The sequence below is a fragment of the Doryrhamphus excisus genome, chromosome 19, assembly GCF_030265055.1.
Source record: "Doryrhamphus excisus isolate RoL2022-K1 chromosome 19, RoL_Dexc_1.0, whole genome shotgun sequence".
Taxonomy (NCBI): domain Eukaryota; kingdom Metazoa; phylum Chordata; class Actinopteri; order Syngnathiformes; family Syngnathidae; genus Doryrhamphus; species Doryrhamphus excisus.
The window spans coordinates 962,560-989,369 of record NC_080484.1 but is presented as its reverse complement, the minus strand read 5'-3'; the positions used below and the strand labels follow the sequence as shown (position 1 = coordinate 989,369).

Sequence of the window (26,810 nt, the reverse complement as noted above, 5' to 3'; positions counted from 1 at the left end):
ACGATGCTAATAAAGTCAGTATTTACACACAAGTTAAGAGTTCTATCTTTACCAGGCCTGGTACGTTCTTGAACTTCCATCTCACAATTTGGACCTAACTTCAACCGTTCCACCATTTTTGCTGTTGTTTTATTTTCCAAATATATCGTTTTCTTGGTGAATAATCTCCCTAAATTTTATTATGACTTTATTCCCATAATATTCCAACATTTCCATCCAATTTAATTTTCCCAAAATGTAAACTTTATTTTGTTTTATCATGAGTACATTTTTGAAAAAATAACAATAGTTGAACTCTATGCTACTACAATAACATTATTTTTCCTCAAGTATTATGAGTTTATTCTCATAAAATTAATTAAAAAAAAATTTCCCCCAGCTATTTTTTCTTGTAATTTTTTCTTATAATATTTTGACTTTATACTGATAACATTAAAACTTCTTGGGCAACCTAATTTTCCATAAATTACAACTTTATGTATTGTTTGGTTTGTTTCTCATATTTTTCCTTCAATATTTTAACTTTATGCTGTGAAAATGATTTTTTTTCTCATAATATTATGACTTTTTCTCATTAGATTGCAACTTGTTTCTCTTAATATTTTGACTTTATTTTGGTATTTATGTCATATTATATATTCATTCATTCATTCATTTTCTACCGCTTTTCCTCACGAGGGTCGCGGGGGGTGCTGGAGCCTATCCCAGCTGTCTTGGGGCGAGAGGCGGGGTACACCCTGGACTGGTGGCCAGCCAATCCCAGGGCACATATAGACAAACAACCATTCACACTCACATTCATACCTATGGACAATTTGGAGTGGCTAATTAACCTAGCATGTTTTTGGAATGTGGGAGGAAAACCACCGGAGTACCCGGAGAAAACCCACGCATGCACGGGGAGAACATGCAAACTCCACACAGAGATGGCCGAGAGTGGAATTGAACCCTGGTCTCCTAGCTGTGAGGTCTGTGCGCTAACCACTGGACCGCCGTGCCGCCCCATATTATATATTTGAGTACTAATTGAATTCCATTGCAATGACAATAAAGCATCTTCTGTCCAGAAAGGAGCTGCCTATCAGAGCCTATCCTTGAACATGTTCAAGGATGGGATCCTTGTTCATGTACCGGCAAACACAAGCCGCACATTCCGAGCTAGGGAGCGTGCTTTGGAATGAAAAGGTTAGTCCTGTGGGTCAAGGACAGTAAATCTACGTGAGGGATTGCGATTCCTTCCGTGCATCACAAGATGGAAGTTCAAGGACGCGACCTGTGAGATGATACGGGCCATGGTACCAGTAGAGCGTAAGGATGCGAGGAGAAAGCGTGAAGCCCCTCTCTGTGAAGTTGTACATCTACACCTATCGTAAGGGCGGGGCCGGCGAACACTAACCAGTTTCTGGACCCGTGCGGGGGCCTTAAACACAACCTGGGGGTCTGAGGACAAAAGGACGTCGGCGTGAGCGGGCGCAGAGAGGGGCCTGCCTCGGGACATCTCTTTGTGGTGCTCCGCTTTCTCCCGGGGGTGGGGGTCGGCCGCGGGGTTCGGAATATGACGGGAACATTCTTTGGGAGGCTCCTTCCGAGCCACCTTATTATCCTTGGGGGGGCTGCACTTCCTCTGACTACGTCTCCGGGCCCTCAACTCTCTGACCTGCTGGCTTATTTCCTGCTTCAGCCCCGGGTCCAGGGGGCGCCCGGGGTCTAGCGCGAGTCGCATTTGGGGGAGGTGGTCGCACAGGATCTGGGCGCCCACAGACGGAGTTCGTTTAGGGACCTGAGCTCGGGGTTGGCCGTGGGTGGCCGGGGACGATGGCGACGGCTGGTTGAATGACTGGTGATGGCGCAGGTTAGGGCGGGGCGGGGCAACGCCCTGGCAATGCTGTTGCTTCGCCACCTAGGAGTCACAGTCGAGGGGATGAGCACAAAACACAAACGCTGGAAGTTCAACACAATTCTTTTCCCATACCTGGAAAACCGCTGTCAAATAAAGCTTCGTAAAAATAAAATAAAGTTTTATGAAGATACGCTCCTGATTTAAAAAAATGGTCTCACTCCTGTTTCTTCTTTTTGCATTTTGAAGCTCTACTAGAACTACTAGAACTAGAAGCTCTACTAGAACTTCCTTAAGTTCCTCCTTACCTTGTTGACAGAAGTAGCGTAATTCCGATTCAACCGGTCTGTGAAATCAATGCACCTCGGAATGACGTCCCGGTAAAGTTTTAACGTTCGTAGATGAAATGTCCCAAGGATGTGTATTGTTAGCTAGCTCATATTAACTCATTTTCTGCTGTTATAATGCACAGAAAAGAAAAGAATTATGTAGTATTATGAGTTTTTTCTCATAAAATTAAATTTAAAAAATTTTCCCCCAGCTATTTTTTCTTGTAATTTCTTCTTATAATATTTTGACTTTATACTCATAACTATTAAATTAAAACTTCTTGGGCAACCTAATTTTCCATAAATTACAATTTTATGTATTGTTTTCTTCAATATTTAAACTTTATGCTGTGAAAATTTTCTCATAATATTATGACTTTTTCTCATTAGATAGCAACTTGTTTCTCTTAATATTTTGACTTTATTTTGGTATGTATGTCATATTATAAATTTGAGTACTACTAATTGAATTCCACTGTCCAGAAAGTAGAAAATGTGGATGAACACTGGCTGCCGGAATGCCAGGTCGGAGCTGCCTATCAGAGCCTATCCTTGAACATGTTAAAGGATGGGATCCTTGTTCATGTACCGGCAAACACAAGCCGCACATTCCAAGCTAAGGAGCGTGCTTTGGAATGAAAAGGTTAGTCCTGTGGGTCAAGGACAGTAAATCTACGTGAGGGAATCTTACCTTGTTGACAGAAGTAGCGTAATTCCGATTCAATCGGTCTGTGAAATCAATGCGCCTCGGAATGACGTCCTGGTAATGTTTTAACGTTTGTAGATGAAATGTCCCAAGGATGTGTATTGTTAGCTAGCTCATATTAACTCATTTTTTGGTGCTATAATGCACAGAAAAGTGAAAGAAATATGTGTTCATGTTCCACATAAGGATTGGGAATGATGGGCAAAATTCCCCAAAAAGTGCGTCTCCCCTTTAAGTATGTTTTTTTTTATTATTTAGGCTCAAATTGTTATCAGTAATTCTCAATAATAATACATTTGGCTCAGGCTTCCCAGGTTGGGAGCTGGATCCTACAGGAATCCCACAGGAATCCCGCAGGAATCCCACAGGAATCCCACAGGAATCCCACAGGAATCCCACAGGAATCCCACAGGAATCCTACAGGAATCCCACAGGAATCCCACAGGAATCCCACAGGAATCCCACAGGAATCCCACAGGAATCCCACAGGAATCCCACAGGAATCCCACAGGAATCCCACAGGAATCCCACAGGAATCCCACAGGAATCCCACAGGAATCCCACAGGAATCCCACAGGAATCCCACAAGAATCCCACAGGAATCCCACAGGAATCCTACAGGAATCCTACAGGAATCCTACAGGAATCCTACAGGAATCCCACAGGAATCCCACAGGAATCCCACAGGAATCCCACAGGAATCCCACAGGAATCCTACAGGAATCCTACAGGAATCCCACAGGAATCCTACAGGAATCCCACAGGAATCCTACAGGAATCCCACAGGAATCCTACAGGAATCCCACAGGAATCCCACAGGAATCCCACAGGAATCCCACAGGAATCCCACAGGAATCCCACAGGAATCCTACAGGAATCCCACAGGAATCCTACAGGAATCCCACAGGAATCCTACAGGAATCCTACAGGAATCCTACAGGAATCCTACAGGAATCCTACAGGAATCCTTCAGGAATCCTACAGGAATCCTACAGGAATCCTTCAGGAATCCTACAGGAATCCCACAGGAATCCTACAGGAATCCCACAGGAATCCCACAGGAATTGTCAGGAGGAGCGAAAGGCCGTGAGGGATTGTATGGATATAGTTATAGATTGTTGCCTGCAGGTGGGATTCATATACTATATATTATAAGTGTGGATTTATGAGAAGGTAATGTTGTGATGTGGGTACACAAACTGCATGTAAAGTACAAAGAATGAGTACACATTGGCAGGTCAACATCAGCACTACTGACTTTTGCTACTTTAGTCCCTGCTTTGTCACTCACGTCTTTGGCCCAGGCCGGCTTGTCGTTGGGATTGATGACGTCCTTGTAATGATACAGCTGCTTCTTCTCCGCCTGCCTGCCCTCCTGCTGCTGCTGCTGCTGCAGGGACACCAGGTAGGCCCTCTCCTGCTGGAGCTGCCTCTGCAGTCGCTCCGCCTGGCGCTGCTCCTCCACCTGCTTACGCTTGTACTCCTGGTGGGGGAGGAGGCAGAGGAAAGTGAGCCAAAGGTGGGAAGGAAAGCAGGCGGAGGAGAGGATGGAGAGGATGCAGGAAATGAAGGAAATGCAGGAAATGGAGTTGCTGTAGTGCAATTCCCAACTCTCTATTTTCTTTGAACGACTCCTTCTTTAGCGTACTTGCATATCCAGTTCCAGTCAGACCTGCTCAAAGCCGCCATAAGCTATGAAAAACCCCAACCGATAAACACCAGCATAATCACTGGTGAGTGGGATCCATACATTTAAACGAGGAGGGGAAGCAGGGGTGCAAATCCCAGACAATGATGTCATGTGATGTGTTTTCCCACAGCATCATTAGACGCAGATGCAAGAATCTAATGAGATCCAATTCCAAACCGCTCTCACCATTAAGCAGTTCCACTCCACTCCAATAATAGCATCGTTAAATGAAAGCTAGCTTATGATGCTAATGATCTAATCCCACTGATGCCTGGCCTGAGGGCGCCTGATGGGAGGGCAATCTTTCACCTGCATTTCCCAACTTGGACAAACGCTCGCTTTTGAGTTTGCGACGTTTCACTATGTTTTTTTTTTTTTTAAACAGGCTTCACTACAAGTCTTAAACTGCAGCCTAGAACCATGCCAACAATCCATCAGGTGGAATCGGTTCAGTTGGGAATAGTTGAAGGTATCCATCCATATTTTCTATGCCGCTTATCCTCATTGGGGTCACGGGGCTATGCTGGAGCCTACCCCAGATAACTGGACTGGTGGCCAGACAATCCCAGGGCACATAGAGGCAAACAACCATTCACACTCACATTCATACCTATGGACAATTGGGGAGGGGCAATGATACTAGCATGTTTTTGGTAGCATGTGGTATATGGTATATGGTGTATAGTGTATGGTATATGATATGTGGTATATGGTATATGTGGTATGGTATATGGTATATGGTGTAAAGTGTATGGTATATGGTATATGGTGTATAGTGTATGGTATATGGTATATGTGGTATATGGTATATGGTGTATAGTGTATGGTATATGATATGTGGTATATGGTATATATGGTATGGTATATGGTATATGGTGTAAAGTGTATGGTATATGGTATATGTGGTATATGGTATATGGTGTATAGTGTATGGTATATGATATGTGGTATATGGTATATATGGTATGGTATATGGTATATGGTGTATAGTGTATGGTATATGGTATATGTGGTATATGGTATATGGTGTATAGTGTATGGTATATGATATGTGGTATATGGTATGGTATATGGTATATGGTGTAAAGTGTATGGTATATGGTATATGTGGTATATGGTATATGGTGTATAGTGTATGGTATATGATATGTGGTATATGGTATATGTGGTATGGTATATGGTATATGGTGTATAGTGTATGGTATATGGTATATGTGGTATATGGTATATGTGGTTTGGTATATGGTATATAGTGTATGGTATATGGTATATGTGGTTTGGTATATGGTATATAGTGTATGGTATATGATATGTGGTATATGGTATATGTGGTATGTGGTTTGGTATATGGTGTATAGTGTATGGTATATGATATGTGGTATATGGTATATGATATGTGGTATATGGTATATGTGGTATGGTATATGGTATATGGTGTATAGTGTATGGTGTATGGTATATGGTATATGTGGTATGTGGTTTGGTATATGGTATATGGTATATGGTGTATGGTATATGGTACATGCAGTATTTCTATAGCTTGTCGTATGTGATATACGGTGATATATAATCCCTCACATTGTACTTGTTTTTGAATACGTTTGAATTAGTAGAGAAATATACGCAGTACATATTTAAAGTGATAATAAATTGACAGGAAGTTGCATGTCCTTCATCAAGGATGACACGCCCCCAAGTTGTGGTCACATGTGTGTGATGAAGAAAGTAGTTCCGGTTAGGTGGTGGGGCCAATGAAATAGTCCACTCAGAATGACTTCCCCGTATTGGATCTCATTAGACAACTTGGACGTTTGTGGCCCCCCTTGACATGAGAATGGAAGATTCCCACTGGCTTCTTTTAGTCCTGTCAAGGTCGGAGACCCCCATCCGGTCCTATAAATAAATAAATGATCCCCGGAGATGATTAGAAAAGACATCCTGGAAAACGTACTACATGCAAACACTGACATCCCACGGATATCCCACCCAGGTGTGGGTTCCTATTCCTGAATGCGGTGAGGACAAGGAGCACCAACACAAAGGTGGTTCCCATTCCACAAACACTTCCTGAATGCGGTGAGGACAAGGAGCACCAACAAAGGTTACCAGCAGTAAGGCCTGCTCCTGTAGTAGCTGCTGCTGGAGAATCTCTAACTGCCTCTGCTCCTCCTCCAGCTGTCTACGGATATACTCCTGAGCAGCACGGGAGGCACAAGAAGGAGGGAAGAAACAGGAGAACATTGAGAAAGGTCAGCAGAGACACGGCAGAAGACACCAGACCATGGTCTAAGATGGAGGAGGAGAAGCTATTAGAATGTTTTACAAAGCAGGAAAAAAGGTTGGAAGATATGGAAGATATCTGGAAGACCAGCAAGAAGATGACAAGCAGCAGTATGCAATATTCATATTTTAATATCTTACCATGGAAATTATACTTATGGACCTTCATGTCGGTGTAGCTGCACCACAAATATTTCATTGTAAAACTACTACTACTACTACAGTCAAAAAAATCATTTTATATTTATATGATATTATTATTATTATACATATTTTCATGTTTTTTAAACTTTTCTGCTCCCTCCGACATGCAAATGATGCAAATTCTGCTCAAATTGATGTTTGCACGTAAGACAAACATAGCAAATATTTCTTCCTGCTCCTTTAAGATGAAATATTCAACAAATGAAATTGTACAAAAACATAAGAAAACAATCCGTATGCCAACCTGCTCCCTTTCCGCGTGCCTCCTCTCCTCCTCTCGGCGGAGCTGCTCCATTTCCTCGTAGCGCCTCCTCTGCTCCCTCTCGTGCTGCTTCCTCAGTTCGCGTTCCCGCTGCTGCTGCTGCCGGGACGACATCAAGACAGCGAGACGGACGTTAGACGCCGTGACTTCCAAACAAAACAAAACAAATAAAAATACTCTACGGGAAAACTGCTGGGCTGATCGGAATCCTGAGGCAAGCATTGGAAGGAAAACCCCAGTGGGAAACTACGGATTATGTGCTTAGGATTTCCATCCAGGACCGAGTACAGTACAAGTACAGTACGGGCTTCTTCCATATCCTAAGAACTAGATTTGGCCACCAAAGACCAGGTTCCTCAGGGTCTGCCTGCCCTGGACCACATTAGAGATGCTTTGGACCTCACTAGACCTTGGCTGGTGGGCTGCTCCGTCTCTCCAGTGCTGGCATTGCAATTCCTTGGATTTACTCCATTCATTCACTTTCTACCGCTTATTTTCACCAGGGTCACGGCGCATGATGGAGCCTATCCCAGCTGTCCTGGGGGAGAGGGGGGGTCAATTAACCTGGCATGTTTTTGGAATGCGGGAAGAAACCGGAGAAAAGCCACGCATGCACGGGGAGAACATGCAAACTCCACACAGAGATGGCCGAGGGTGGAATCGAACTCAGGTCTCCTAGCTGTGTGGCCTGCGTGCTAACCACTCGTATCTACTCCAAATGCTACTAAATAGTAAAGTTAGCATTAGCATGATTTCACAGTCTGGTAGAGCAAAAGAATGTGGCTTACTTGCTAGAATTCCCATAAATCCCAGTGACTGTAATTCCACATTATTCCCAAAGAAGCAGCAGTGAGTGAATCCAAAGGAATTCATACGTCGCCCCCTAGTGTTCCGGAGTGGAAACTACGCAGCGTAAAAGCGACCAATGACAGCCTCAACCTCCACACGCGTACCTCCTCCAACCGCCGCCGCTGCTCCTTCTGCTCCTCGATGCGCTTCTGCCTCTCTGCCAGCAGGAGGCGCTTGTGCTCCTCGTTCTGCTGCTGCTCCAGCTGCTGGCGCCGCTGCGCCTCCGATCGCTCCTTATTGGCCAGCTGCAGGCGCAGAAAGTCCCGCCTCAAGGTGGACTCGCCGGGGATGTTGATGATGGAGCTGGAGGAGGCCAAGAGGAGACGCGAATGAACGTGGAATGGTGAGGGAAGCTTTGGGAAGCGTGTTTGGCGTTTGTGGGACACTGACCTCGGCTCACCCATGTCCCGGTCTTCATCCTCCTCCTCGCTGCCGCTGTATTCGTACTCCGTCTCATCTGACACAAACACAATGAGTCACCACGGATCACTAAAGTGATCACGCTTCTGACATTCCCAAATCCCCCCCCCCCTTTTGAGTAGAAAAGCGAGGACACATTTGAGTTGGAAACGGCGCCGGGAGCCATCATAGACAAATGTGACAAAGGAACATCTGGGAAAAAAAGCAAAGCTTCCGACTCGGGATGAGACGCTTCCATACATCAGCGTCTGGCCCGCAGTGTTTGTGTCATGGAGCGATTCATCTGCTCCGTAATAACGAGACTCGGCATCGCCGCCCGTGTTTGGAGTGCCAGTGGAATGTCACCGGATGTTTGCTGTGTGGAAAATCTTCCTGGCGGCTAAACTGCTGCATCCCGTCTCCTAAAAACTGGATCAACTTCATGTTTTCATCATTGGATTCTTTTTTCCTTTAGTCCACTCGTCAGACAAGACCATGTTCATGGTTTGATTCCACAAAAAGTACAAAAACAAAGTCCAATATTGGGCCTTTTATTAGTCAAATATATATATATACGTATATATATATATATATATACGTATATATATACGTATATATATATATATATATATATACGTATATATATATATATATATATATATATATATATATATATATATATATATATATACACACACATATACATACCCCAAATCCCATGGCTGTCTTATGTGTCTTATGTAAGACAGCGTGAGACACGTGAAACACGTAAGACAGCATAAGACACGTAAGACAGCATGAGACACGTAAGACACATAAGACAGCATAAGACATGCAAGACATGTAAGACAGCATAAGACACATAAGACGCATAAGACAGCATAAGACACATAAGACACGTAAGACACGCAAGACAGCATAAGACACGCAAGACAGCATAAGACACGCAAGACAGCATAAGACACGCAAGACAGCATACGACACGTAAGACAGCATAAGACACGTAAGACACGTAAGACAGCATAAGACACGTAAGACACATAAGACACATAAGACGCATAAGATGCATAAGACACATAGGACAAGTAAGACAGCATAAGACAGCATAAGACACGTAAGACACGTAAGACAAGTAAGACACATAAGACATAAGACACATAAGACATAAGACACGTAAGACACGTAAGACAGCATAAGACACATAAGACACGTAAGACACGTAAGACAGCATAAGACACGTAAGACAGCATAAGACACGTAAGACGCATAAGACATAAGACGCATAAGACATAAGACGCATAAGACATAAGACACATAAGACAAGTAAGACACATAAGACATAAGACACATAAGACACGTAAGACAGCATAAGACACGTAAGACAGCATAAGACACGAAAGACGCATAAGACGCATAAGACACGTAAGACACGTAAGACACGTAAGACACGTAAGACACGTAAGACACGTAAGACAGTATAAGACAGCATAAGACATATAAGAAGTGTAAGACACGAAAGACACGTAAGACACGTAAGACACGTAAGACACATAAGACACATAAGACACGTAAGACACGTAAGACACGTAAGACAGTATAAGACAGCATAAGACACATAAGACACGTAAGAAGTGTAAGACACATAAGACACATAAGACACATAAGACACGTAAGACACGTAAGAAGTGTAAGACACATAAGACACGAAAGACATGTAAGACACGTAAGACGGTCATCTCACTGCTATCATCTCCAATTTGGGCCATATGGCAAACTTGGTCATCTATGGCCATACGGCCATAGATGACCAAGTTTGGTGATCTCCAAGATGGGCCATATTTAGTGTGGTTAGCTGAGGACGGAGGTTTTCCTCACCTCGTTCTCCTCGCTTCTTCTTGGTGCGGTCGATGTGGTCCTTGAGCTGGATGCGAACCTGCCTCTCGTTGGGCAGGTCCCTGATGAAGGGATGCTTGAGGAGCTGCTCTGTGCTGGGTCTCTGGCTGTGGCTCTTCACCAGGCAGCTTTCTATGAACAACTGGAACTTCTTGGACCTGAACCAATACACCATGTTTCATTTATTATTTTGTATATATATAGATATATATATATATATATAATAATACTAAGGCCTTTGTCCTCACCATTTCTTTGACTTGAGCCTTGGGGCGGGGTTCCGAGGGATGAGGAAGAGGGCCCTCATGGGGTGCATGTCACACAACGCTGTGGGGCGCCACATATGGAAACAATGACACACATTTAGCCGTTCCAATAGGAACCCCAGTTGGCGGTGAACTTCTACGTAGAACATCAAAGGCTTCTTACGCGGCGCTCCTTCCGCCATCTCTATGGCCGTGATGCCCAGGGACCATAAGTCGCTCTGCAACAAGACCACGCATTAGTCTGGAGGAGGAGGAGGAGGAGGACTAGGTGACCCCAGAAGGCATGGAACCATCATCAACGCACCTTGAAGTCATACGTGGCATCGGGGTTCTCGTCACAAGCGATCACCTCCGGCGCCATCCAATATGGCGTCCCGATGAACGTGTTCCTCCTTCCCACGGTCCGGTCCAGCTGAGCCGACACCCCAAAGTCCACTACAGGGAGGCACAGGTCAAAACTGTTAGCAAAGATGCTAGGGACATCAAAAACGGCCACACTGCAACTCTGGAAACGCCACACCTCACGCCGCTCCCATCCCGGCGCCGTTTTACGTATGTGACAGGACTCACCGAGTTTGACCTCGGCGTTCTCCGTCAGCAGGACGTTCTGGCCCTTGATGTCTCGGTGGATGACCTTGTGCTGATGGAGATGAGTCAGGCCCTGCACGCGGTGGAGGACCAAGTGGAGATCATGAACATGGATGGAAAGAGCTCTTTCAAAAAAACACCACAAGCTCAGAAAAATCATTTTCAAGTGGTAATTATCATCTCCAATATCATTCATCAAGCCAGGAACTCATTGGCCACCAACCAGAGAAGAAAGAAGGTGAGGACATAGAAGTCGCTGCTGCCGTTTTAAAGGGGAACCGCACTTCCTGGGAATTTTACCCATCATTATCAATCCTTAAGTGAAACATGAAAACATATTTCTTTCCCTTTTCTGTGCATTGTAGCACATGAAAATGAGCTATGAGCTAGCTAACAATGAACATCATGCGAAAATCTATTTTCACCGTAGAACCCTAAAAAAAAAAACTTTAAAAAAAGCCAACAGCGATATTATTACTGTAGCAGCTAACACCAAATGTGGCCCGCAGGACACTACTTTGAGACCCCTGCCTTGATATGAAAGTTTAATGTTATTTGATATGGATGCTGTATGGTATCATGTACCCAGAAAAAAAATATTACGTTTGATTAATGTTCATGTTAAAGGTTAAATAACTGTTAATAGTTATCCTCCCTATGCGTGTGGAAGTGGTAAGTTTTTGGATATTTAAGTTGAAAGGAAATAACTCGAAGGCTACCGTTTAGGTGGCTAGCTCTCTAGTTTGCGAGTTAGCATGTGTCTCAAGACCCTGCAGTTGCGCAATATGTTGTAAATAAAAAGAGTATAAATGTGACTATAGTCGTGTTTTGTCATGTCTACAGGGCTCTAATAATGCTTTGTTCATTTTCATATGAAAAAAATCATTTGTCTACCCACCAACTATATGTGCTTTCTTAACTTTTTATTATTATTATTAGATTTATTTATTACTGATTGATTGATTTTCTTTATTCTTGATTTGTTTATTTATTTTTCATCTTATTTTGTGTAGAAAAATAAAAAGTAAGATATTTGAGAACAGTGGAATGTTTTATCAGAGCTTTTACTGTAGAAAATCGGAACCAAAGCACTGAAAAAGTTTGTATTTTTTTTTTTTTTTTGTAAAACCTGATGTGGCCCAGTCTCACCCAGACCCTAGCTCCAGTGGCCCCCAGGTAAATTGAGTTTGAGACCCCTTCCATAGAGTTGATCATGTTAGTGCATGATCACGCCATGTTTATTGAACAATGCAACGTTTTTTTAGAGGGCTTCATAGTCCAAATAGATCCCAATGACATGCTTTGTTAGCTAGCTCATATGAACTAGTTTTCTCCTGTTATTAAGCACAGAAAAGGGAAAAGTGTCACATTTCACATGGAAATTGGGATTGGGAATGAAGGGCAAAATGTCCAAAAAAAGTGCAGTTCCCCTTTAAGTAAAAAAACGTCCCAAAGGGGGCCGTGCATGGATCTTGTGCGTGTATGAACATTGTGTCAGAACCATTTTAAGTACTTTCTATATTCCAATATGAAAGAGTTTGATATCTCTACGGTGTATTCTGGTCTCCTGCAATCACTGAGAGCTCAGCTTCATTCTTTCTTATCATTTCCAAGGACTCTTACTGAATCCACTCCAAAAGCTTTTAGAACAGCTTTCTGTCCGACTCCTTGATAAAGGTTTTATTAAAGCCTCCTAGCGTCTTGTCAGCGGGAATCAGATAGCTTTTATTCTTTTATCCTCCTCCAGATACGGCTTCGTCTTGGACTCTACTGTAAATGGCAGATGTTTCCATGTTGGGGCATCTACCAACACATGCTAGATTCCGCTTGTACAGCGTCTATTAGGGGGGGTCCGGTATTAGCAGGGGTCCTCAAGTGGTCTCAGCCTGGGGCCCACATTGGCCAATGGCCATTTACTTGAGTTACTTTTCATTTGTACTATTGTAGTCATATTTATTTTGTATTATTTTTCAGATTTACAAGTAGTTTTATATTTTCATTTGTTTTATTATTTTATATGCTTTTTTAAAAGGCATTTTATTTTGTCATTTTTGTTTTTATTTATTTTATTTGAGTCAATATTATTTTATTTATATATATGTTTTACACCTTATATTTGGACTTATTTTATTTTTTTATTTTTTTATTTTTTATTTTAATTTTTTAAATAATTATTTGAACATTAAGAGACATAATGACATGTCCAAAGTGAATTTTAGAAGACTTTATTAGTCTCCTTTTGACAAGGAAATGGAATGAATGAAAAGGAACATGATACTGCATGCTACTGCATGTACACAAATAATACACAAAGTCAAATCAAATATTAAAAAGAATATAAAATGAGATATTTCACTTGTATTGTACTATGTGCAATGTGTAAGATGATAAAATTTGACCTCAAGTGCATATTTCTATGTCCTTTTTGTCCACCCAGGATGGATGCACGACCCATTTTGGATCCTGAGCCACCAGTTGAGAACCACTGACGCTGTGTACCAATACAGGTAGGAAGGAGAGAAGCGATGCAGCCCAGCAGTAAGAAATAAAAACTTTTGAGCGATGCTGCCGCCCTCGGCACACGACAATAAGATGAGCGTCACGCGTCTGAAACGGCGAGGCATCATCATCATCATCATCATCATCACTGGACGCACGTGTCACGATTGGCTGTGGGTTGTCAAAGGCGAGGATGGAACACAAGGAATGGAATCCTTACCCTGAGGATCTCCCGGCAGATGTAGGCCGTCCACTCTTCCTTCAGGGAGTTGCCCTTGGTGTTCTTGATCAGGTCCGTCACTGAACCCGCACCGCAGAACTCCATGACGAGCTACACACACACACACACGCACACACACACACACACACACGGCTGATTAGTGACTGTATTTGTGTTCATATTTAGTATTTTGAATCCAAAAATTGTGTTATTAAATAGTATCCATTTACTATTGAACTAGCCTTCCTTCCTTCCTTCCTTCCTTCCTACCTTCATTGTGTATTCCGTTATTTATTTATACCATATTTCTATGTATTCCATATTTACTTATAGACACCCAAAGTTGAGCTGGTCTGTTTTGGGCTCAGCTTCAAGGTCTCATCCTCGGTCATCACTCCGGATGACCAAACCACAGGAAGAAGAATCTGGCATCCTCTGGACAACACAGACACGCCAACATGGGGCAACGACAAGGGACGTTTAGGGAAGCAACACACACACACACACACCAAGATGATGCTCCAAAGGAGCAAAGGAGGAAAGGAGCAAAGGAGGGAAGGAGCAACTGAGGAAAGGAGGAAAGGAGGAAAGGAGGAAAGGAGGAAAGGAGGAAAGGAGAAAAGGAGGAAAGGCGCGAAAGAGCAAAAGAGCAAAAGAGCAAAAGAGCAAAAGAGCAAAAGAGCAAAAGAGCAAAAGAGCGAAGGAGGGAAGGAGGGACGGAGGGACGGAGTAAAGGAGTAACGGAGTAGGAAAGGAGGAAAGGAGGAATGGAGTAAAAGGAGGAAGGAGGAAGGAGGAAAGGAGGAAAGGAGGAAAGGAGGAAAGAAGGAAAGAAGGAAAGGAGGAAAGGAGGAAAGGAGCAAAGGAGCAAAGGAGGGAAGGAGTAAAAGGAGGGAAGGATGAAAGGAGGAAAGGAGGAAAGGAGGAAAGGAGCAAAGGAGGAAAGGAGGAAAGGAGTAAAAGGAGTAAAAGGAGGTAAGGAGTAAAGGAGTAAAGGAGTAAAGGAGGTAAGGAGGTAAGGAGGTAAGGAGTAAAAGGAGTAAAAGGAGTAAAAGGAGGTAAGGAGTAAAAGGAGTAAAAGGAGGTAAGGAGGTAAGGAGGTAAGAAGTAAAGGAGGTAAGGAGGAAAGGAGGTAAGGAGGAAAGGAGATAAGGAGGTAAGGAGATAAGGAGTAAAAGGAGTAAAATGAGGTAAGGAGGTAAGGAGGAAAGGAGGAAAGGAGGAAAGGAGGAAAGGAGGAAAGGAGGTAAGGAGGTAAGGAGGAAAGGAGGAAAGGAGGTAAGGAGGAAAGGAGGAAAGGAGGTAAGGAGGTAAGGAGATAAGGAGTAAAATGAGGTAAGGAGGTAAGGAGGTAAGGAGGTAAGGAGGTAAGGAGTAAAAGGAGTAAAGGAGATAAGGAGGTAAGGAGTAAAATGAGGTAAGGAGGAAAGGAGGGAAGGAGGTAAGGAGGTAAGGAGTAAAAGGAGTAAAGGAGATAAGGAGGTAAGGAGTAAAATGAGGTAAGGAGGAAAGGAGGAAAGGAGGGAAGGAGGTAAGGAGGTAAGGAGTAAAGGAGTAAAGGAGGTAAGGAGGTAAGGAGGTAAGGAGTAAAAGGAGTAAAAGGAGGTAAGGAGTAAAAGGAGTAAAAGGAGGTAAGGAGGTAAGGAGGTAAGGAGGTAAGAAGTAAAGGAGGTAAGGAGGAAAGGAGGTAAGGAGGAAAGGAGATAAGGAGGTAAGGAGGTAAGGAGATAAGGAGTAAAAGGAGTAAAATGAGGTAAGGAGGTAAGGAGGAAAGGAGGAAAGGAGGAAAGGAGGAAAGGAGGAAAGGAGGTAAGGAGGAAAGGAGGAAAGGAGGAAAGGAGGTAAGGAGGTAAGGAGGAAAGGAGGAAAGGAGGTAAGGAGATAAGGAGTAAAATGAGGTAAGGAGGTAAGGAGGTAAGGAGGTAAGGAGTAAAAGGAGTAAAGGAGATAAGGAGGTAAGGAGTAAAATGAGGTAAGGAGGAAAGGAGGGAAGGAGGTAAGGAGGTAAGGAGGTAAGGAGTAAAAGGAGTAAAGGAGATAAGGAGGTAAGGAGTAAAATGAGGTAAGGAGGAAAGGAGGAAAGGAGGGAAGGAGGTAAGGAGGTAAGGAGATAAGGAGGTAAGGAGTAAAATGAGGTAAGGAGGAAAGGAGGAAAGGAGAAAAGGAGGTAAGGAGGTAAGGAGTAAAGGAGATAAGGAGTAAATGAGGTAAGGAGTAAAGGAGGTAAGGAGGTAAGGAGGTAAGTAGTAAAGGAGGTAAGGAGATAAGGAGGTAAGGAGTAAAATGAGGTAAGGAGGAAAGGAGGAAAGGAGAAAAGGAGGTAAGGAGGTAAGGAGGTAAGGAGTAAAGGAGATAAGGAGTAAATGAGGTAAGGAGGTAAGGAGATAAGGAGCACCACCCCACCCATAGTTGGTCATCCATTCCAGGAGGGTTCTTCTTGATGAAGGCTCCATAGTAGGTAGCGATGTTACGGTGATGGCTGTACTTCTTCAGCATGTTGATTTCAGCTTTTATCTCCTCCTCCTCGTCCTGACACCGCACACACACACACACACACACACACACACACACACACGCACACACACGTGCACACACACACACACACAGAGAGAGAGAGAGAGAGAGAGGAAGAAGCATGATCAAGCAATGAACCGTGTGAACCTCTTAACGAGCCGACGGCGGAACAAAAGGCTTGTTGAGGAATTAGCATATTAGCATATTAGCATATTAGCATATTAGCATATTAGCAGCTGGTTTGTGAACGTGCCTCTAATAACGTATATTAACATAAATATCATATATAATAAAATCATCTCATTAAGATTAGTAAGGAAATGAGTGCTTGTGGACTAGAAGGTATCATTTAGGAACCCATGGCTCCCCCTTTAGATGACACTCATTTGTTTGCTTGGAGAACTGCATGGATGGTACTTTGGTGGTGGAATACTTCTACTCTAGTACTCCAGTACTGCAGTACTCACTTCTTTACCACGGCAGATCCTTTCCTGTCTTGGATGGGTTTGCTTATCATCTTTTGATGCACATTTCACATACTTTAGAGTAGTCTGTGTACAGCTTCATGGCAGCATAGGTTGGTCCTTGGACAAGATGGCTTGCCTCCAGTGACCCCCCCCCCCCCCCCCCCCCCACGTGGCATCGCTGTGCTGGCGGAGTGCGGTGGCCATCATCTCTAAATATAGCGGAGATTCCCTCCTTCCCGCTTTGCAGACCCGCCTGAGACCACACGGCCGCCATGATGACTGGCAGCTAATATCACCATGGCGATGGGCCTGGCCTCGTTTTCCTCGCTGCCGCCGCATCACACTCGGCGCCCTGGCACTGACTCATCGCTCTTAATTAGATGACACGGTGGTAGGATCGCTGGAGATGATGGTTTGCTGGGTGCCGAGTGTGTGTGTGTGTGTGTGTGTGTGTGTTTCTTACCCCAGTGACATCCATGACCTTGATGGCTGCCAGCTGCCCCGTCTTAACATGGCGACCCTGAAGAAGACGGAAACGTGTCAACAACAACTCCAAAGGCATTATTGTAGACAACCACAACGTACCCCCATGACAAATACAGTCAAAGCTAACCTAGCTGTACGCGGTCATGGATCATGGCGTTGGATCTGACCCATAGACCACTTGACAGTTGGCGCCATGCTAGTGGGTCAACCAACGGGACGCTAATTCAAGCGCTCAGTCGGTCAGGAACGGAGAGGAAACTGGGCCAGCGGTTTCGCCCCGGTAGACGATGGGGTGGAGTCAATCTAGGCGACGCGGCCGCCTCCGGGTACCAAGGTTATGGAAGCGGTGCCGCGTCTGGGAGCGTCATGGGATGATGATGCTAACGTCTGGATTGAACCGGTGTGGAAGCCGCTCACTGAAGGTCTGCATGCTGGCCTTTTATCCATGTACGCCTTGTATACATGTTGTACTCATGTTGTACTCATGTTGTACTCATGTTGTACTCATGTTGTACTATTTATTTTACTTGTCAGACTCAACAAACCCCCAAACCCAACAGAAGTATCACAAAGACCTCAGCACCCACATGGAGTACCCCCAGGCTTCCATACCAACCAGGGCCCGCCAAAGCAGATGGCATTGAGGCTTGGATCCAAAGCGCCCCCTGGGGGGCCGCCACGGAAGGGTCACTGATGATGAGCGTGGAGGCAAAGCAAAGGGTGCTGCTCCAGTTAAAAGAGCAGTGCATTATGGGATGTATGGATTCATAAATCAGGGATTGGTCAGGCACTGCCTTTGGTTTTTGATTGACACATGCCAAGTGATGATTAGTTGAAGAACTTGAAGAACCAAAGTCATAAAAGGACAGAGAAGTTAAACCGCAGATGAAAAGTTCCAGTCTAACATGATGATCCATTGTCTGGTGGGATCACGGTCTGGATGCTGGGTCACCCTGGCTCCCATGCTAAAAAGGGTCTTGGAAGAAGGAAACGTGGAAGGACTAAGCAGATCTTTGTCATTAGGATCAGACTGCCCCAATTCCAGAAGGCACAAGGCTGGCTTTGTTGGCCACAACAAAAGGAACCGCAGCCACGTCTCAGCGACTCGTCGGAAAGATTGAGCCCTTTTTCAGTGGGTGGGGGTGGGGGTGGGGGGGGGTCCAACATGGGCATCATCAGTGGCTCCAATGTGGTCCATGGACTTGTACAGTAAAGTACTTGACATGAACGCCAATCATTTTCCATGCTCAGCGTCTCAGGGCTTTGAGCCTTTCCCTTGGCACATTTCCTATTTCCAATGAGGGGATCACAATTGATCCAGTTCCAAAAGGTGAGATGAAGGGCCAATCCCTTCATGAATGTCGGCCATGTTTTTGCTCAGATTTGACACCAATGTGCTCGTTAGTCCCATAAAAGTGTGTACGGAATTTCATTCGTACGGAATTTCACAGCGATTCCTAAATGCCCTAAAGTTCTGTTTGTAAACACGGATGACAACGTAGCGTCTGGAGTACAGCTAGCATCTAACATATGTTGGTTCCCACACCAAATCATCCATCCTCTCCGACCTTCATCCTCTTGACCTTCAGTCCTGCAACATCACAAGCAGCATGCAGGTGATGAGCTGGCCAGCGTTTCTTGGCACACGGATGAGTTTATGTGGCACAGCGAGGGGGGGGGGGGGGGGCTGCGGCCGTGCTTCTTGGAATTCACATAGGAAAGGAGGTAAGGCATGAACGACAGGGAGGAAGGAAGGAAGGAAGGAAGGAAGGAAGGAGGAAGAAAGAAGGGAGGGAGGAAGGAAGGAGAAGGGAGGGAGGAAGGAAGGAGAAGGGAAGAAGGGGGGGAGGAAGGAAGGAGAAAGGAAGAAGGGAGGGAGGAAGGAAGGAGAAAGGAAGAAGGGAGGGAGGAAGGAAGGAGAAAGGAAGAAGGGAGGGAGGAAGGAAGGAGAAAGGAAGAAGGGAGGGAGGAAGGAAGGAGAAAGGAAGAAGGCAGGAAGGAGGGTGGGAGGGAGGAGGAAGGAAGGAAGGAAGGAGGAAAGGAAGCAAGCAAGGAAACAAGGAAGCAAGGAAGGAAGCAAGGAAACAAGGAAACAAGGAAGAAAGCAAGGAAGCAAGGACGAAAGCAAGGAAAAAGGAAGCGAGGAAGCGAGGAAACAAGCAAGGAAGCAAGGAAGGAAGAAAGGAAGAAAGGAAGAAAAAAAGCAAGGAAACAAGCAACGAAGCAAGGAAACAAGCAAGGAAGGAAACAAGCAAGGAAGCAAGGAAGGAAGCAAGGAAACAAGGAAGAAAGCAAGGAAGCAAGGACGAAAGCAAGGAAAAAGGAAGCAAGGAAGCAAGGAAACAAGCAAGGAAGCAAGGAAGGAAGAAAGGAAGAAAAAAAGCAAGGAAACAAGCAACGAAGCAAGGAAACAAGCAAGGAAGGAAACAAGCAAGGAAGCAAGGAAATAAGCAAGGAAGCAAGCAAGCAAGGAAGGAAGGAAGGAAGGAAGGAAGCAAGGAAGGAAGGAAGAAAGGAAGCAAGCAAGCAAGCAAGGAAGGAAGGAAGGAAGGAAGCAAGGAAGGAAGGAAGAAAGGAAGCAAGCAAGCAAGGAAGGAAGAAAGGAAGCAAGGAAGGAAGGAAGAACGGAAGGAAGCAAGGAAGGAAGGAAGGAAGCACGAGGCATGTTTGGATCAGAGAACGGACCTCCATGAACCTTTCCTTGTTTCCTGATACCTGGCATCTGTAAAGCTCGTTGCCAGATGGAACCAGACTCGTCATTTGGGTTGGCCTTCCTGCACGCGTACCTGATACTACAAGAAGAATTACTAACTACAAAAAACTTGGAAATCTAATCACAATACCACGTTGACACGAGTATGTTTTTACTACATGATATACACAACAAAAATACTCTGCCTTTTCTTAGGCTAACTCTTAGGCTAACTCTTAGGCTAACTCTTAGGCTAAATATGGATACATCAGAGGCGTCCAAACATTTTCCTGATATTTGATATTTTGTATATAAACATATGTCCATATGCTAAGTTATATATACTTCAACTCAGCTTTGCTATATAGGTGAAAAGGCAGTTTTTCCCCAGATATTTACATTTTATTCTGAAATAATCTTCATAATAAGGCTGCACGGCGGGGAGTGGTTCGTACACAGGCCCCACAGCTTGGAGACCCAAGTTTGATTCCACCCGACTGTATATTTGCTAACCTTTGCTAACTTTCTATGATATGAATGAGCCAGCATGTTTATGTCGGTACACCATACACACACATGCTTTCATGAGAACCTTTGCAATAAATCTCACCATTGTACAGGTACAGGTGTTATTTGGGACAAATAGCTTTTAAATTAGGAGTGTCTGCAGTGTGACCCTGAGGCCATTTGTAGCCAGTAGCGGATTTGGTTTAAATATGACAAGAAAACTAACAAAAACTGTGAAAATTTCATGTAAAAAAATTCAATATTATTAGAATATGTTGTTATTAATACAAAATATACATTTTTCAATTACAAGCTTAAGGTTGTAATACTATGAGAAAACTTTTTTCTATTTTTCACAATAATTTAGACAATATTTTCCCAATGTTAGTAACAAAACAAAGAATAAAATGAGTTTATGAGAATAAAGTGGACAGAAGAGAGTAGAAATATCTGTAAAAATAGCTTTTAAAAACCAGCAAAAAAATTATATAAAAATTATATAAAATTATATAAATTATATAAAAAAAATATTTTAAAAATTATATATTATATATATATATTTTTACTGGTTTTTAAAACATATTTTTATAGATATATTTCTACTTTCTTTCTTTCTTTGTACTTTTTTTCTAAAAAAAAAATTAAAAGGTTAAGGATAAAGGATACTATGGCGACGCCATGTTATCCCCGTGCCGGCCCATTCATAACCATACGCTTTGACCCCCCCCCCCCTCCACTTGTTTTCAGACCTCTGCGACTCGCTGACCTAAATCTGCTGTTTTTCCCTTTGGCTCTTATCCCGCTGATTCCCACTGATTCCCACTGGTTATCCAACCCTCTTAACCCCTCTTACGCCCCTCTTTCATGACGGCATGGGCTCCATCCTGCCAATGCCCCGCCCCTGCACGCTGGCCCGTATCGCCTGCCCTGGTCCCGCCTCTGCCACGGCTGGGAACCCGGGGCCCGTGAGAGGCCACGTCTCTGTGAGCGCAAGCGAAGCGGACGCTAACGCAGGCCAAACAAGCTTCAGCTCAGAGCGCGACGAGCGGATGCGACACGAGTTGAGGCACCCATCTCGTGTTGTGTCTGCAAGATCAAAACCCACTCAAAGATGGCCGCTTTGGCCCTCTGGCGTCATCTTATTGTGGGTCCAATTCCACCTTCCATCAAATGGGAACACGCCACTCACACATAAAAGCCCTGCAGCCAAGCCAGGTGCATTAGAGCGATAACCCGAGCCAATTGGCTACGTGTTCCGCTGGGATGGCGCCCTGTGCGGTCCACGGCTAACTGATGGCTAACAGATACGCCATCGGCCTGCAGGCAGCCTCACTGAGGAGTCAATACTGCATCAACACGTTGGACTGATACCGTATGACTTGTGTACATCTCCACGTGTGGAAGTCAAAACGTTTCTTAATGAAGCCAAACGCTTCCCACCATCCAATGCTATCCAATACCTTTGGAATTCTTTGATGGAATCGAACTCTTCTATACAATCTATGGGCTGCACATTGCCTGCACTCGTAAACACGGACCTATGCATCCAGAAACGGAGTGGGCGTGCCTAGAGAAGCTGGGGGTGGAGTCAATTAAGTCAATTAAACAGAACATTTAGGTGGAAGCTAGAAAGTCCATGGAAAGATCTAGAAGGCTTCCTGTGTAGCTGCTCCATAGGAGTCCACCATGCAAAGCTAAAGTTCAAATGAACTACCAAGAACTTTGCACAACAGCACTGAGGATGCTCCTGATGTCCGCATTTAATTACCACTTAATTACCGCTTAATTACCACTTAATTACCGTGGAAGACCGGATTGTCAGCATAGACCACTGCCAAACGGAGGAGGGATTGACTGTGATTGTGTCTATTAGAAATACATATATATATATATATATATACATATATATATATACATATATATATATACATATATATATATATATATATATATATATAGATATATATAGATATATAGATATATATATAGATATATATATATTTAGAGTAAGTGTTTAATTACTGAGATAAGCCTCCTAATTAAATTATGGATACAGGAAGTATAAAGCAAAGCAAACAATGTGCACCTGCTGCATGTAAGTACACGTCATAGTGATACATCATATACCTATAGTATAGTATGGTATGGTATGGTATGGTATGGTATGGTATGGTATGGTATGGTATGGTATGGTATGGTATGGTATGGTATGGTATGGTATGGTATGGTATGGTATAGTATAGTATAGTATAGTATAGTATAGTATAGTATAGTGTTCGGTTATAGTATAGTATAGTATAGTATAGTGTTAGGTTATAGTATAGTATAGTATAGTATAGTATAGTATAGTATAGTATAGTATAGTATAGTATAGTATAGTATGGTATAGTATAGTATAGTATAGTGTTAGGTTATAGTATAGTATAGTATAGTATAGTATAGTATAGTATAGTATAGTATAGTGTTCGGTTATAGTATAGTATAGTATAGTATAGTATAGTATAGTACAGTATAGTATAGTGTTCGGTTATAGTATAGTATAGTATAGTATAGTATAGTATAGTATAGTATAGTATAGTATAGTGTTCGGTTATAGTATAGTATAGTATAGTGTTAGGTTATAGTATAGTATAGTATAGTATAGTATGGTATAGTATAGTATAGTGTTAGGTTATAGTATAGTATAGTATAGTATAGTATAGTATAGTATAGTATAGTATAGTATAGTATAGTGTTCGGTTATAGTATAGTATAGTATAGTATAGTATAGTACAGTATAGTATAGTGTTCGGTTATAGTATAGTATAGTATAGTATAGTATAGTATAGTATAGTATAGTATAGTATAGTATAGTATAGTGTTCGGTTATAGTATAGTATAGTATAGTATAGTATAGTATAGTATAGTGTTCGGTTATAGTATAGTATAGTATAGTATAGTATAGTATAGTGTTAGGTTATAGTATAGTATAGTATAGTATATAGTTATAGTATATAGCTATAGAGTGAGGTAGGCCTCTTGTGTGAGGCATGATTCACTTTTACGACGTGCCGGCGACTATGGGGAGCTGAAGGTTGAAGATAGCACACACACACACACACATACACACACACACACACACACACACACGCATACACACGTGCACACGCATGCTCGTGCAAGCGCTGCAGGCTGCAAAGCAAAAGGATGTCTTCATCATTCCCAGCTTGCATCTTCCCATCAGCGGGACCGGGACCGGGACGCCCGCCACCACCTTAATGTAACCTGCTGCTGGATGGCAGGGTGGGTCCTGATGGTTGGTGTGTCCTCCTGCCTCCTGCCTCCTGCCTCCTACCTCCTACCTCCTACCTCCTGCCTCCTGCCTCCTGCCTCGCCAAGTGAATGACACACACATCCACCCTTGGACACTTTTACATGCAGGACACTTCCTGTTGTAGCCTAGCAACACTCTTGGCTGCTCCAACTATGATGGTGGCCATGACACTTGAACACACAAAGACAGGACACGCTGAATACTTCCATTCAAACTGTCTTGTCCCGCTTTGGGAAAGGAAAGGAAAGGAAAGGAGGTGAGGCTGGGGACAGGGAGGAAGGAAGGAAGGAGGAAGGGAAGAAGAAAGGAGGCAGAAAGGAGGAAGGGAGGGAGGAAGGAAGGAGGAAGAAAGAAGGCAGGAAGGAGGAAGGAAGAAGGGAAGGAGGAAGGAAGGAAGAAGGAAGAAAGAAGGCAGGAAGGAGGGTGGGAGGGAGGAGGAAGGAAGGAAGGAAGGAGGAAAGGAAAGGAAGGAGGAAAGAAAGGAGGAAAGGAAGCAAGCAAGGAAGGAAACAAGGAAGCAAGCAAGGAAGGAAGCAAGGAAGCAAGGAAACAAGGAAGCAAGGAAGAAAGCAAGGAAAAAAGGAAGCAAGGAAACAAGCAAGGAAGGAAAGAAGGAAGAAAGGAAACAAGCAAGGAAGCAAGGAAGGAAGAAAGGAAGGAAGGAAGAAAGGAAGAAAGGAAACAAGCAAGGAAACAAGCAAGGAAGCAAGGAAGGAAGCAAGGAAACAAGGAAACAAGCAAGGAAGGAAGGAAGGAAGAAAGGAAACAAGCGAGGAAACAAGCAAGGAAGCAAGGAAGGAAGAAAGGAAGGAAGAAAGGAAGAAAGGAAACAAGCAAGGAAACAAGCAAGGAAGCAAGGAAGGAAGAAAGGAAGCAAGGAAACAAGCAAGGAAGCAAGGAAGGAAGCAAGGAAGCAAGGAAACAAGCAAGGAAACAAGCAAGGAAGGAAGACGGGAAGCAAGGTAGCAAGGAAGGAAGCAAGGAAGCAAGGAAGCAAGCAAGGAAGCAAGAAAGGAAGCAAGGAAGAAAGAAAGGAAGCAAGAAAGGAAGCAAGAAAGGAAGCAAGGAAGCAAGGAAGGAAGCAAGCAAGGAAGAAAGGAAGCAAGCAAGGAAGCAAGAAAGGAAGCAAGGAAGCAAGAAAGGAAGCAAGGAAGCAAGGAAGGAAGCAAGGAAGGAAGCAAGGAAGCAAGAGGCATGTTTGCATCAGAGAACGGACCTCCAAGACCCTTTCCTTGTTTCCTGATATCCGGCATCTGTAAAGCTGACGAGGTTGCTGCTGTACGGGGCCCCCAATAACCCCCCCACCTCACCCCCCCCCCCCCCCTTTGGTAATCTCTACAGTTGGATAAATCCACGCTCCCTGCCGTTGGGAATACTGGCTGTGCATCTTTTCCAAACGACCTAGAAAAGGAAAAACGGGAATGACTACACTGGTGGAGGCGAGTGAGGGTGACCAAACTGTTTGTCTAGAGGAAATGGGTTACACCCTAATCCTAATCCTAATCCCTACACCATCCTGGTAATCCACACATACACCCAAACCCAATTTACTGAACACTGAACAGCATCAAAACCAGCAGCCGTTGGCATGGCAACCGGACATCTGAAGGCGGGGAGACTGAGGGCGGTAAAACGGAATAGTGCTGCAGCAAAACGGAGATTGTGGCTAAACTGCAATGTCCGATGCTACGCTAGGTTTATTTGGTTTATTTCTATCAAGACGTCAATCAAAGTGGATGGACTGATGAGTGACGTCCCTAGCAGTCCTTTGTCAAAGTACCAGCCTTGGTTTGCAAGCCACAAATTTACTTTTTACACGGATTTACACTTTCTTCTCGGAATATTAGGTCTGTATTCCAGTAATATTTTGAATGTATTCCCACAATATTACTACTTCTTCCCCTCGCTAAATTTCCAAAAATGACAGCATTATTTAGTTTTATTGTTTCTCAAAATTAACATCTTTTTTCTTTCATTCATGCATTTGCCTGATAATTATCGCTATGGATAATTATTTTTTTTCCAGATCATAAAAAGTGATATTTTTAAAAATGCTATGTCAGACATCTCCATGAATTACTACAGTTTTTTCCTTGTTAAATGGTATTTTTAAAAAGGATAATAAAGTACTTTATAGATACACCTGCTAAATCTCACACAAAGTACAGAAGCGTGTGATTCTTCCAAAGCATTTTTAGACTAAACCAAAGACCAAAGCCCATAAAATGGCAACCAAGACGTGACAGCAATGCTTCACTGTGTCTGCACCCCGGGGGGGTGGGGGGGGGGGCGTCAATACTGAACTTGCTTGACCTTCACTCCCATCATGCTTTGCAGCAGGTGTGGGGGAATTACGGCCACTTTCAGCAAACAAACGGCCCAAACTGCGTTCTGCCTCACGGAACACGGAGAAATAAGGCAGCGATAGAAGTGGCGCAAACCACGCCGCCGCACTTTAGACACCTGCAATTTCACACAACACACACACACACACACACACACGGCCGCAAAAACACACCCGGGCGTGGAATCAGTGAGGCAGTAAATAAAATCGTGTGGGGGGGGGTGATGTGACAATATGGAAGACAGTTACAAGCAGAGACTTTGAATACAGAAGGAAGACGAAAGCAATGATGTGTGAAGCCGTCATGAGGGATTTAACTCCTGGCTACAGGTGTGTACGTATGGGGGGGGGGCAGGGGGGGGGGGGAGTATCGCGTATTGTGCCATCAGCAATCAGCATGTGTTGATTGCGTAATCTACTAAAGCCTCCTGAAACAATAATCCATCACCGGCCCGAGACGCGGTC

General features: G+C 43.8%; 1 protein-coding gene across 19 annotated transcripts in view; it reads right to left on the bottom strand.

The window, feature by feature from the left end:
* tnika (TRAF2 and NCK interacting kinase a) overlaps positions 1-26,810 on the bottom strand; it is a 64,811-nt gene that overhangs the window by 17,979 nt on the left and 20,022 nt on the right. For 6 of the 19 annotated variants that reach the window (XM_058056549.1, XM_058056554.1, XM_058056556.1 and 3 more), the window contains exons 3-15: positions 17,467-17,523; positions 16,426-16,551; positions 14,023-14,133; positions 11,286-11,376; positions 11,020-11,150; positions 10,879-10,933; positions 10,698-10,776; positions 10,432-10,607; positions 8,548-8,614; positions 8,262-8,460; positions 7,291-7,407; positions 6,669-6,755; positions 4,164-4,355 (exon numbers count right to left, since the gene is read on the bottom strand). In XM_058056549.1, coding sequence (XP_057912532.1) covers positions 4,164-4,355; positions 6,669-6,755; positions 7,291-7,407; positions 8,262-8,460; positions 8,548-8,614; positions 10,432-10,607; positions 10,698-10,776; positions 10,879-10,933; positions 11,020-11,150; positions 11,286-11,376; positions 14,023-14,133; positions 16,426-16,551; positions 17,467-17,523 — 1,488 coding nt within the window. Of the gene's footprint in view, positions 1-1,396; positions 1,901-4,163; positions 4,356-6,668; positions 6,756-7,290; positions 7,408-8,261; positions 8,461-8,547; positions 8,615-10,431; positions 10,608-10,697; positions 10,777-10,878; positions 10,934-11,019; positions 11,151-11,285; positions 11,377-14,022; positions 14,134-16,425; positions 16,552-17,466; positions 17,524-26,810 lie in introns of all 19 variants that reach the window. The other 13 variants (XM_058056550.1, XM_058056557.1, XM_058056555.1 and 10 more) reach the window with 5 other exon arrangements.